The sequence below is a fragment of the Columba livia genome, chromosome 2 (genome assembly GCF_036013475.1).
Source record: "Columba livia isolate bColLiv1 breed racing homer chromosome 2, bColLiv1.pat.W.v2, whole genome shotgun sequence".
Classification (NCBI taxonomy): Eukaryota; Metazoa; Chordata; class Aves; order Columbiformes; family Columbidae; genus Columba; species Columba livia.
The window spans coordinates 555,126-566,504 of NC_088603.1; the positions used below are offsets into that span (position 1 = coordinate 555,126).

General features: G+C 68.8%; 2 protein-coding genes across 2 annotated transcripts; both read left to right on the forward strand.

Annotated features, from left to right (window-relative positions):
* Window positions 1–1,136: 1,136 nt before the first annotated feature.
* On the forward strand, window positions 1,137–6,649 carry LOC135578773 (uncharacterized). Its single transcript, XM_065055061.1, has 2 exons — window positions 1,137–1,839; window positions 2,774–6,649. The coding sequence occupies exons 1-2, from the start codon at window positions 1,644–1,646 to the stop codon at window positions 3,484–3,486; spliced, it is 909 nt and encodes a 302-aa protein (XP_064911133.1). The 5' UTR covers window positions 1,137–1,643; the 3' UTR covers window positions 3,487–6,649.
* Window positions 6,650–9,727: 3,078 nt separating this feature from the next.
* TMUB1 (transmembrane and ubiquitin like domain containing 1) lies at window positions 9,728–11,254 on the forward strand. The gene is made up of 2 exons (XM_065055070.1): window positions 9,728–10,248; window positions 10,477–11,254. The coding sequence occupies exons 1-2, from the start codon at window positions 9,839–9,841 to the stop codon at window positions 10,829–10,831; spliced, it is 765 nt and encodes a 254-aa protein (XP_064911142.1). The 5' UTR covers window positions 9,728–9,838; the 3' UTR covers window positions 10,832–11,254.
* The last annotated feature ends 125 nt before the right edge of the window (window positions 11,255–11,379 follow it).

An 11,379-nucleotide genomic window follows, 5' to 3' on the forward strand; every position in this document is an offset into this window, starting at 1 on the left:
AGGGCTCCCCACACCCGCAGGGCTCCCAGCACCCGCAGGGCTCCCCACACCCACAGGGCTCCCCGCACCCACAGGGCTCCCCACTCCCACAGGGCTCCCCACACCCACAGGGCTCCCAGCACCCACAGGGCTCCCCACTCCCGCAGGGCTCCCAGCACCCACAGGGCTCCCCACACCCGCAGGGCTCCCCACTCCCACAGGGCTCCCCACTCCCACAGGGCTCCCCACACCCGCAGGGTTCCCCACACCCGCAGGGTTCCCCACACCCGCAGGGCTCCCAGCACCCACAGGGCTCCCCACACCCGCAGGGCTCCCAGCACCCACAGGGCTCCCCACACCCGCAGGGCTTCCCGCGGAACGGGAGAACCGCTCTGGCGGTTTGCGTGCCCAAAACCCGTCCGGTGGGGCCGTGGCTGCGGGCGTCTGAGCGCGGGCGTCCAGACCCTCCCCCGGCGCTCCGCTCCGCCAGCACCGGAACCACGACCAGTGCAGCCCGGGGAGTCTGCAGAGCTCCACAAGGGCGTTGCTGCGGTCCTGTGAGGTCTGGGCAGCCCGGGCAGCGGGAATAGCCTTTGTAAAGATACCGAGATGTATACACGTACGTACGCACACGTGTGTACGTTTCAGTATTTTCACTTCCTTCCTGGGAAAAGGAACAGGAGGAAAAAGGAAAAAAAAACCCTGGCCGCTTCTTTTCTGCTGGTGTTCGCGCACCGGCACAGCCCTGAGGGCGAACGCCGTGCCGAGCTGGGTCACCGAAAATGGAAACGGAAAAGGTGAACCAAACAGCCACCTCTATCTGCAACCGCAGAACCGTCGGTGTGGAACTGGGCGCTCCTGGAGCCGCCAGCCCCAGGCAGAGCACCGGGCAGAGCACAGAGCGCTGGGCAGAGCACAGAGCGCCGGGCAGAGCACAGAGCGCCGGGCAGAACACAGTGCACCGGGGACAGAGCCGGGCAGAGCACAGAGCACCGGGCAGAGCACAGGGCGCCGGGCAGAGCACTGGGCAGAGCACAGAGCACCGGGGACAGAGCCGGGCAGAGCACAGAGCACCGGGCAGAGCACAGGGCGCCGGGCAGAGCACTGGGCAGAGCACAGAGCACCGGGGACAGAGCCGGGCAGAGCACAGAGCACCGGGCAGAGCACGGAGCACCGGGGACAGCACTGGGCAGAGCACAGGGCACTGGGCAGAGCACAGAGCACCGGGCACAGCGCCAGTCCCGGCTGCGGGTCCTGAGCAAGCCGGTGGTTTGGTGCTGTGAGCTGGGTGGGTGCTGTGCCACCCACGCACAGTCATCACGCAACAGGAGATCACAGTGGGCGGGATCGATCCGGGCAGCGGGTGACGATCCCGGGGATGACACGCTCGCGTAGCGCGCCAAAAGGCATCATTTCCTCGAACAAAGCCAAGTAAAATCACCAAAATCGCCACAGGCACGGCTGCCACCCCGGGGACCCCTCGGGGGCGGGAACGTCCCGCCCAGCCCTGCCCTGTGCACCCCGTGTCTCCAGCCGCGACACCAGCGGCCACGGCCCCGACGTCCCGTCCCCGCGCTGGACCGACCAGCCATCCCGGCGTGACCGGGTGCAGCCCAGAACGGGTCAGCCCTTCCCCGGCCCCGAGAAGCTCCGGTTTCCCTCCCATGTCGCTGCCTCCCGACAGCTCCTCCATCCCCACCAGCTCCTCCGTCCCCACTGGCCGTGGCCCAAGGAGGGAGCGGCAACGCCGCGAACACCGCGTGTCGGCACCTGCACACAGTGGAGCCCAGAGAGCGCTCGGTGTTTGCCTGGACAGCGCTGAGCTGGGCAGAACTGTGGCAACGGGCTGGGAGAACCACGGTAAGTAAGCTGGGAGAACTGTGGTAACCGGGCTGGGAGAACCGCGGTAACCGGGCTGGGAGAACCACAGTAACCGGGCTGGGAGAACCGCGGTAACCGGGCTGGGAGAACCGCGGTAACTAAGCTGGGAGAACCACGGTAACCGGGCTGGGAGAACCGCGGTAACCAGGCTGGGAGAGCCGCGGTAACCGGGCTGGGAGAACCACGGTAACCGGGCTGGGAGAACCACAGTAACCAGGCTGGGAGAACCGCGGTAACCGGGCTGGGAGAACCACAGTAACCGGGCTGGGAGAACCGCGGTAACCGGGCTGGGAGAACCGCGGTAACCGGGCTGGGAGAACCGCGGTAACCGGGCTGGGAGAACCACGGTAACCGGGCTGGGAGAACCACGGTAACCGGGCTGGGAGAACCGCGGTAACCGGGCTGGGAGAACCGCGGTAACCGGGCTGGGAGAACCGCGGTAACCGGGCTGGGAGAACCACAGTAACCGGGCTGGGAGAACCGCGGTAACCGGGCTGGGAGAACCGCGGTAACCGGGCTGGGAGAACCGCGGTAACCGGGCTGGGAGAACCACGGTAACCGGGCTGGGAGAACCACAGTAACCGGGCTGGGAGAACCGCGGTAACTGGGCTGGGAGAACCGCGGTAACCGGGCTGGGAGAACCGCGGTAACTGGGCTGGGAGAACCGTGGTAACCGGGCTGGGAGAACCGCGGTAACCGGGCTGGGAGAACTGTGGTAACTAAGCTGGGAGAACCGCGGCAACGGGCGGGCAGAACCGCGGTGCCAGTTGATAAGAGCAGCCGAGTGCACAAAACGGGGCTGGAGCGACAAGCGGCCCCAGAGCAGCCACAGCGACCCGGCTCACCCGGCAAACTGCGCCCGCCCGAGTGACGTGGGTTTAAACCGGCAAATTAACCATTCCCCTGGTGATAGAAACCGGAGCCCCCGCTGAAGAAACAAGGTCTGCGCTCTGGAAGGAAGATACTGAGAACTCGGGGGTTGCACAGGAACCAGCGGCGGTGCAGAACGGCCCCAGGAGGGGCAGTGCTGGGGTTTGGGTGGGGAACCGGCACAGGACACGGATCCTGCACCGCCAGATCCCACCGACACAGCCAGATCTGAACTGGCACCACCAGATCCCACCGGCACAGCCAGATCTGAACTGGCACCACCAGATCCCACCGGCACAGCGAGATCTGAACTCGCACAGCCAGATCCACCAACACTACCCCGTTCATGGGGGCTGCGCAGGGAAACCTGCACCGCAGAGCTGGGCCGGGGTTCCAGCTGTGCCCGTGGAGCTGGACCGGGGTTCCAGCCGTGCCCGTGGAGCTGGACCGGGGTTCCAGCCGTGCCCGTGGAGCTGGGCCGGGGTTCCAGCTGTGCCCGTGGAGCTGGACCGGGGTTCCAGCCGTGCCCGTGGAGCTGGACCGGGGTTCCAGCCGTGCCCGTGGAGCTGGGCCGGGGTTCCAGCTGTGCCCGTGGAGCTGGGCCGGGGTTCCAGCTGTGTCCGTGGAGCTGGGCCGGGGTTCCAGCTGTGCCCGTGGAGCTGGGCCGGGGTTCCAGCTGTGCCCGTGGAGCTGGTCGGGATCAGAAGCGCCAGCTGTGGCAGCCGAGACGTTCGGGGAGAAAACACGGAGCCGTGAAGGTTCCTCCTCGCAGCCGAACCACAGGAGCACGGACACCTGGTGTCTGTTAGTGCACGGACACGCGGTGCCGGCAGCCCCGCTCCGCTCTGGGACAGCGGGGGGTTCATCCCGCGGGTCACAGGGTGACCCCGTCACCCTCGCCTGGCCCAGCTGAGATGGGCTGCGGTGACTCTGCAGCCGGACGGGCACCGGCAGCCCCATGGCACCAGCACCGGCTGTGCCAGCACACAGCTGTTCATGAGAGGTTTTGTGTGCAGGAGCTTGGGCTGGCCCGGGCCCCGCGGCCTCGTCCCCTCCCTCCTGCTCCTCCTCCTCCTCTTCCTCCTCCTCACCCCTCTGCGCATTCACAGACCCCCGAGCAAACTCCTCTGGAGCTGCAGAGCGAGTGGGGAACCCCTGCGGTCACCGCTGCGGTCACCATTGGTGTCACCATTGGTGTCACCGCTGCAGTCACCACTGCGGTGACCACTGCTGTCTCCATTGGTGTCACCACTGCAGTCACCGCTGCGGTCACCACTGCTGTCTCCATTGGTGTCACCACTGCAGTCACCGCTGCGGTCACCACTGCTGTCTCCATTGGTGTCACCGCTGCGGTCACCACGGCCACATCCCCCCCTGGGCGTCCAGCATCCCCAGCGCCGGGGTCCCACGTGTCCCCATCACCACCCAGCAGGTCCCGGGTGTGACACGGGACGCGGGGCAGGGACGAGGCCGGGGTGGGCGCTGGGGGATCCCCGGGATCGGGGGACCCGTCACTGGCAGCCCCTGAGGAGCGGGACCCCCCAGCCCCCCGGGGCTGGAAATGGGAGCCCGGAGCGGCCGCAGGGGCAGACGAACCACGGGAATGGCAGCAGACAGATGGAGCCGGGACTTCCCACAGACACGGGAGGAAGCACCGCGAGGAGCGGGCCGTGCCGGGGCCACGGCACAGCATGGTGACGGGGAACGGCGGCGCGGGGACGGGGAAGGCGGTGCGGGGACACGAGCCGGGCGCGGGGTGAAAACACACCCGGAGCGGGAGACGGAAACTGTTTGGGGGTGAATTTCACGCTCAAACCCCAACTTTGTCAGCTCAGAGTCGCTCTCCACCTGCGGCGCTGCCGCCTGACGCCCTCGCAAGCGCCTCAGCCCGCTCCGGTGCCAGAGGAGCCGTGCTGCCGCCTCCTCCTCCACCCCCGCGCCACGGGGCAGCGCCCACACCAGAGCTGGGCCGAGGGCTCGGGCCTAGGGCTGAGCCTAAAGGGGTGTTCTGGCCCCACAGGCACAGGGTGAGGTTTCGGGGGGCTCCTCAGGGCTCTGGGGCTTCATGGGGCACGTGGGACCCTGAGGTGTTAATCACACTGGTGCTGGGGTTAGGGTCAGGTTTAGGTTTAGGGTTGGGGTTAGGATTAGGATTAGCTTTAGGGTTAGGGTTGGCATTAGGGATTAGGGTTAGGGTTGGGGTTAGGGCCAGGATTAGGTTTAGGGTTAGGTCAGGATTAGGGTTGGGGTTAGGGTCAGGATTAGGTTCAGGGTTAGTGTCAGGATTAGGTTCAGGTTTGGGGTTAGGTCAGGATTAGGTTTGGGGTTGGGGTCATGGTTAGGGTTAGGGTCAGGATTAGGTTTAGGTTTAGGGTTGGGGTCAGGATTAGGGTTAGGGTCAGGATTAGGTTTAGGGTTGGGGTCAGGATTAGGTTCAGGGTTAGGGTCAGGATTAGGTTCAGGGTTAGGGTCAGGATTAGGTTTAGGGTTGGGGTCAGGATTAGGTTCAGGGTTAGGGTCAGGGTCAGGTTCAGGGTTGGTCTGTCCCCGCACCCCAGGGCAGCAGGGACCCCGTCCCTCCCCACCGCAGCCCCGGGGGCTCAGGCTGCCCCGGGCCCCTCCCCGGCCGGGTTAGTGGCTCCTGTCCCGGTCCAGCCCCACATCACCAGCCCAGCCCCAGTCCAGCCCCGCTCCGCTGCGGCTCCTGTCCCGGTCCAGCCCCGCTTTGCTGCGGCTCCTGTCCCGGTGCAGCCCCGCTTTGCTGTGGCTCCTGTCCTGGTAAAGCCCCGCTCCGCTGCGGCTCCTGTCCCGGTCCAGCCCCGCTTTGCTGCGGCTCCTGTCCCGGTCCAGCCCCGCTTTGCTGCGGCTCCTGTCCCGGTCCAGCCCCGCTTTGCTGCGGCTCCTGTCCCGGTCCAGCCCCGCTTTGCTGCGGCTCCTGTCCCGGTCCAGCCCCGCTTTGCTGCGGCTCCTGCTGTGAAGCCGACAGACAGCGGCTGCAGCTGGGTGGGCAGGGGGTGTTGAATAGAGAGATGTCACCATCGAGTCACAGTAACTGTGCTCTTCGCGCTGCGGATCAGGGCGTGAGCTTTCCTCTGAACAGCTGCAGCTCTTTAATCTGGCTCCAGAGCTCGGGGGTAACCGAGCGTGTTAATCCCAGCAGGTCTGTGCCGGGCACAGCTGCCAGGCAAATGATCCAAACACATCGTTCAGTGCAGGAGGCTGCTGGACACCCAGACCTGGACGGAGCTTTGCAGGAGAGGAACAGCACAGGATCATGGAAGTGGTTTGGCTGGAAAAGCCCCTCAAATCACGGAGTCCAACCATAACCCACCCGGCTCTGCCCCACGTCCTGAGAACCTCCTGTCCGTCTGTCCAGCCCTCCAGGGCTGGTGACTCCAGCACTGCCCTGGGCAGCCTGTTCAATGCCCCACAGCCCTTTGGGGAAGAAATTGTTCCTAAATCCAACCTCAACCTCCCCTGGCGCAACTTGAGGCTGTTTCCTCTGCTCCTGGCGCTTGTTCCTGGGGAGCAGAGCCCGACCCCCCTGGCTCCAAGCTCCTTTCAGGCAGTTCAGAGATCAGAAGGTCTCCCCTCAGCTCCTGTTCTCCAGCTGAACCCCCAGGTCCCTCAGCCGCTCCATCACACTTGTGCTCCAGCCCCTCACCAGCTCCATTCCCTTCTCTGCACTCGCTCCAGCACCTCAAGGGATGTCCTGTAGTGATGGGCCCAGAACTGCCCCCAGGAGCCCCCAGGAGGGAGCCCAGGTGGTTTGGGCTCCCCAGGTCCCAGCACGGGAAGGTCACTGCGCTGCTCCCACCGGCCCCCGCGGTGCTGGTTCGCTGGTCGGAGCTGGTCCCACAGGTGAGCTGCGCCAGCACGTGCCTGGGTGACAAAAAGGAGCTGAAAATGGCAGCAAGGTGAATTAAAGCCTCTCGGGCACTGTGGAGGTAGCGCCTGGGGACACGGGCCGGCGAGCCCGGGCAGGGACACGGGGACAGGAGGGCTGGGGGGGGGGTGGAGTGGCACAGCCCGGCAGCAGGGGACACAAAGGGACCCACACCGCGGTGTCCTTTGGAAAAGTGCAGCGGTGGGCACAGGAGGAACCAGAGGGTCCGTAAACCCTGGCAGCCTAAACACACCAACAGACAGAGGCGGCTCTGGGGAGCAACCCAGAGGTGAGACCAGCGCTGGGCACCGCGGCACAGAACCGGGGACGGGGTGGTGGAGGAGCCGAGCGTGGGCTGGGCACCGGGGACCCGGCGAGCAGCCAGCAGGGTCGCACAGAGCAGGGACCCGGGGACAGGCTGCAGGGGACACCGCGGCGCAGAGCCGGTGGGTGCGCTGAGCGCGGCCCCAGGGACGCAGGACTCGGTGGCACCAGGTGCTGGAGGGTCCCCGAGCGATGGCACCCACCCACGGCTGGAGGGAACGCCGGGAGACCCTGCAGCCCAGCAGGAGCAAACGAGAGGAGCCGCAGGAGCAGAGCGCCTGTGGGTCTGACCCACAGAGCGGTGCAGGGGATGGCCGTGGGGCAGGACAGCCGAGGGGCAGGACAGCCGAGGGGCAGGACAGCCGAGGGGCAGGGACAGCCGAGGGGCAGGACGGCTGTGGGGCAGGGACAGCCGAGGGGCAGGACAGCCGAGGGGCAGGACAGCCGAGGGGCAGGGACAGCCGAGGGGCAGGACGGCTGTGGGGCAGGGACAGCCGAGGGGCAGGACAGCCGTGGGGCAGGACAGCCGAGGGGCAGCCAGGACAGCCGTGGGGCAGGACGGCTGTGGGGCAGGACAGCCGAGGGGCAGCCAGGACAGCCGTGGGGCAGGACAGCCGTGGGGCAGGACGGCTGTGGGGCAGGACGGCTGTGGGGCGGGCAGGACAGCCGTGGGGCAGGACAGCCGTGGGGCAGGACAGCCGTGGGGCAGGCAGGACAGCCGTGGGGCGGGCAGGACAGCCGTGGGGCAGGACAGCTGTGGGGCAGGACAGCTGTGGGGTGGGCAGGACGGCCGCCCCTCCTGGCCCCACAGTCCCCGGCTCCCACACCCACCCGTGGTGCCGGAGCCGCTGCCGGGCTGGGGACCGCGGGAGCGAGCGGGTCTGCCCCACTGCCCTGTCCATCACACGCACCGGGACAAGCGGCTCTGGCGCCGCGGCGCTGAGCTCGGGCCGGGGCGTCGCTTCCAGGTAACGGTGTTTCCCCAGGACAGCGGGGGTGGCGGCGCGGGGCGAGCGCCGGGGCCGTGCCGCAGTCGCCCAGCGCGATCTGCTCGGCTGCCAGGACACCCAGGGGCCGCTCGATCGCCCGTGGAAGCGCGTTCTTTGTCAGGGAAACAGCAAACAGCTCTTCAGTCAAGCTGGAAAGACACAAAAAGACTCAGTGTCTGGAAGCCAAAGCCAGACAAATCCACACTGAAAATCAGAAAATCACATGCAACATTTTCTGGGTGAGGGCGATCAAGCACTGGATGAAACGCATCCAACGGGAACAGCCACAGCCGCTCGCACGGCTCTGATCAGACACGGCTCACTTCCTGCACCGTGAAGTTCTAAACCCTGTCTCTGCTTCCCACACAGCGCACGTGTTTCTCCAACCTGCCGCTGCTTTCGCATCCAGCACCGTCACCTCCCTGGGCTCTCGCTTCCCGTGGCCGCAGCCGCAGCCGCCTCATCTCCACGGGCTCTGGAGCCGCGTCCTGCGCCGCTTCCCGCTCCCGACACCCACTCGGGATCACGGTGACCCCTGCACCGCTCCCGACACCCACTCGGGATCACGGTGACCCCTGCGCCAATCCCGACACCCACTCGGGATCACGGTGACCCCTGCGCCGCTCCCGACACCCACTCGGGATCACAGTGACCCCTGCGCCGCTCCCAACACCCACTCGGGATCACGGTGACCCCTGTGCTGCTTCCTGCTCCCGACACCCACTCGGGATCACAGTGACCCCTGCGCCAATCCCGACACCCACTCGGGATCACGGTGACCCTCGCACCGCTCCTGGCGATGATCCCCACACCAGCACCGGGCTGGGCTGTGACGTCTGATCGAAAACTTCATCACCAAAACCGGACCATGACCCTTGTCCTGTCACAACAGGCCCTGCTCAAAGTCTGTCCCATCTTTATTGGCCCCTTTTAAGCACAGAAAGGCCGCACTCAGGTCTCCCGGAGCTTCTCTTCTCCAGCTGAACCCCCAGCTCTCTCCCCTGTCCCCAGCAGAGCTGTTCCAGCGGGCCCCGTCCCTGCGGCCAGTCCAGCCCAGCCCAGTCCAGTCCAGTTCAGCCCAGCCCAGCTCAGCCCAGCCCAGCTCAGCCCAGTCCAGTCCAGTTCAGCCCAGCCCAGCCCAGCCCAGCCCAGTCCAGTCCAGTCCAGTTCAGCCCAGCCCAGCTCAGCCCAGCCCAGCTCAGCCCAGCCCAGCCCAGTCCAGCCCAGCTCAGCTCAGCTCAGCCCAGTCCAGCTCAGCTCAGCCCAGCCCAGCCCAGTTCAGCCCAGCTCAGCTCAGCTCAGCCCAGTCCAGCTCAGCTCAGCCCAGTCCAGCCCAGTCCAGCCCAGCTCAGCTCAGCCCAGTCCAGCTCAGCTCAGCCCAGTCCAGCCCAGTCCAGCCCAGCTCAGCTCAGCCCAGTCCAGCCCAGTCCAGCCCAGCTCAGCTCAGCTCAGCCCAGTCCAGCTCAGCTCAGCTCGGCTCGGCCCGGCCCAGCCCGGCCCAGCTCAGCGCAGCCCAGCCCAACCCAGTTCAGCCCGGCCCAGCCCAGCTGCAGGGCCCCACAATGGCGGGAGAGAGAAGGGGCGTGGCCAGGGAGCCCGACAGCTCGGCGCGGCTCGTCGCGGGGCATGCCGGGAGTTGTAGTCCCGGCGCCGGCACTGGCCGCATGGAGGCGCTCGCGCGCCGGGGACAGGACTACGACTCCCGTCGTGCTGCGCGGGGAGGACGCGGCGCATGCGCACATCGAAACTACAGCTCCCGGCGCAGCCCGCGGGGGCGCCTCCGCGCGTGCGCAGCGCGGGACTCCAGCTCCCGGCGCCCCGCGCGGGCGGCAGCGGCGCGATGGCGGCGGGCGCGGGGCCCGGGCCGGGCTGACGGGCGCTGCCAGCCCGCGGGCGCTCCGCTGCCGCCATGGCGCTCATCGAGGGCGTCGGCGACGAGGTGACCGTGCTCTTCGCCCTGCTGCTGGTGGCCGTGGTGCTGGGGCTGGCCTGGGCCTCCACCCGCGCCCCCGAGCCCGCCGCGCCGCCCCGCGCCGCCGCCGCGCCGCCCGAGGAGGAGCCCGCCGCCCCCGGCCCCGGCCCCGTTCCCGTCCCGCACAAGGCCCCGCCGGCGGGGGCGGCCGCGGCGGAGCCCGAAGGGGCGGGCGGGCTGGCGGCGGGGCTGCGGCCGCGGGCCGGGGCCGCCCCCGCGCAGGGGCCGCCCGCGGAGGAGGACGGCGGCCCCGCCGAGCCCACCATGGTCCTGCGGCTCAAGTTCCTCAACGACACGGAGCGCCTGGCCCGGGTGCGCCCCGGAGACACCGTCGGCGCCCTGAAGAGGTGAGGGGAGGGGCGGCCGGTTCTGCCGGCCCCGCCGGGGCCCTCTCGCGGCTGCCGGGGCGGCCCTGCCCCTGCCCCTCCCGGCGGCGCGGGTGCGGGTGCTCCCGCGTCCGGCCCGGCAGCAGCGGCACCCGTCCTGCCCGCCGCTCCGGTACCGCCGGAGGCAGAGCGGGCGCTCGGGGGGAGCGGCGGGGGATCCGTGACACGTCCCTCCTTCCCCCGGCCCAGGGCCCATTTCCCCGGGCAGGAGCAGCAGGTGCGGCTGATCTACCAGGGGCAGCTGCTGCGCGACGACGCCCAGAGCCTGGCGGCCCTGCACCTGGGCCACAACAGCGTCCTGCACTGCCACATCGCCCAGCACAGCGCGGCCCCCGCGCCCGCCGGCCCCCGCGCCTCCGCTGACCCCGTGCACGCCGCGCTCAACGTGGGCAGCCTCGTGCTGCCGCTCTTCGTGCTGATGCTGGCCGTGCTCTGGTACTGCCAGCTGCAGTACCGCCACGTCTTCACCGCCACCGCCACCACCTTCCTGGCCGGCCTCACCCTCCTCTTCAGCTTCATGGCCTTCACCATGTACCGCAGATAGCACGGCCCCGCGCCCGCGAGAGCCGCCGCGCCGGGGCCGCCTGTCCCGCTGCAGTCCGCCGGACCTGGAGCCCAGCCGGGCCGGGGCTGCGGGACCCGCTGTTTGCTGTGGGGGGCTGCGGGACCCGGTGCTGTGGGGGGCTGCAGGACCTGCTGTTGTGGGGGGGCTGCAGGGCCCGGTGTTGTGGGGGGCTGCCCCGGGGCTGCAGGGCCCGGTGTCGTGGGGGCTGCCCTGGGGCTGCGGGGCCCGGCGGGTCCCAGGGAGCCGGTGTTGGGCAGGGACGGCGGCTCCCCCGCAGGCCGGCCTGGGGCTGTTGCTACCTCGGGGGGGTGTCCCGGTGCCCCCGGGTGGGCGGTGCGCTGCCCGGCGCGGGGATGGCGCGGGGTCCGCTCCGCTCCGCGACGATTAAAGAGCAGAGACTGACTGACGTCCGGCTGAGTGCGGGGGCGGGGCTCCGGGGGGCGGGGCTCCGGGGGGCGGGGCCTGCGCCTCGGGCCACGCGTTCCGCAGAGCCGCAGCGCGCATGAGCCGGCGCCGCGCTCGCTCAT

Bases quoted from the DNA above. Each gene is read 5' to 3' on its own strand.
- LOC135578773 (XM_065055061.1), top strand. From the start codon at position 1,644: ATGTCGCTGCCTCCCGACAGCTCCTCCATCCCCACCAGCTCCTCCGTC. The intron at 1,840-2,773 runs GTAAGTAAGCTG...CCCTGGTGATAG, and splicing joins AACGGGCTGGGAGAACCACG to AAACCGGAGCCCCCGCTGAA.
- TMUB1 (XM_065055070.1), top strand. From the start codon at position 9,839: ATGGCGCTCATCGAGGGCGTCGGCGACGAGGTGACCGTGCTCTTCGCC. The intron at 10,249-10,476 runs GTGAGGGGAGGG...CCCCCGGCCCAG, and splicing joins ACCGTCGGCGCCCTGAAGAG to GGCCCATTTCCCCGGGCAGG.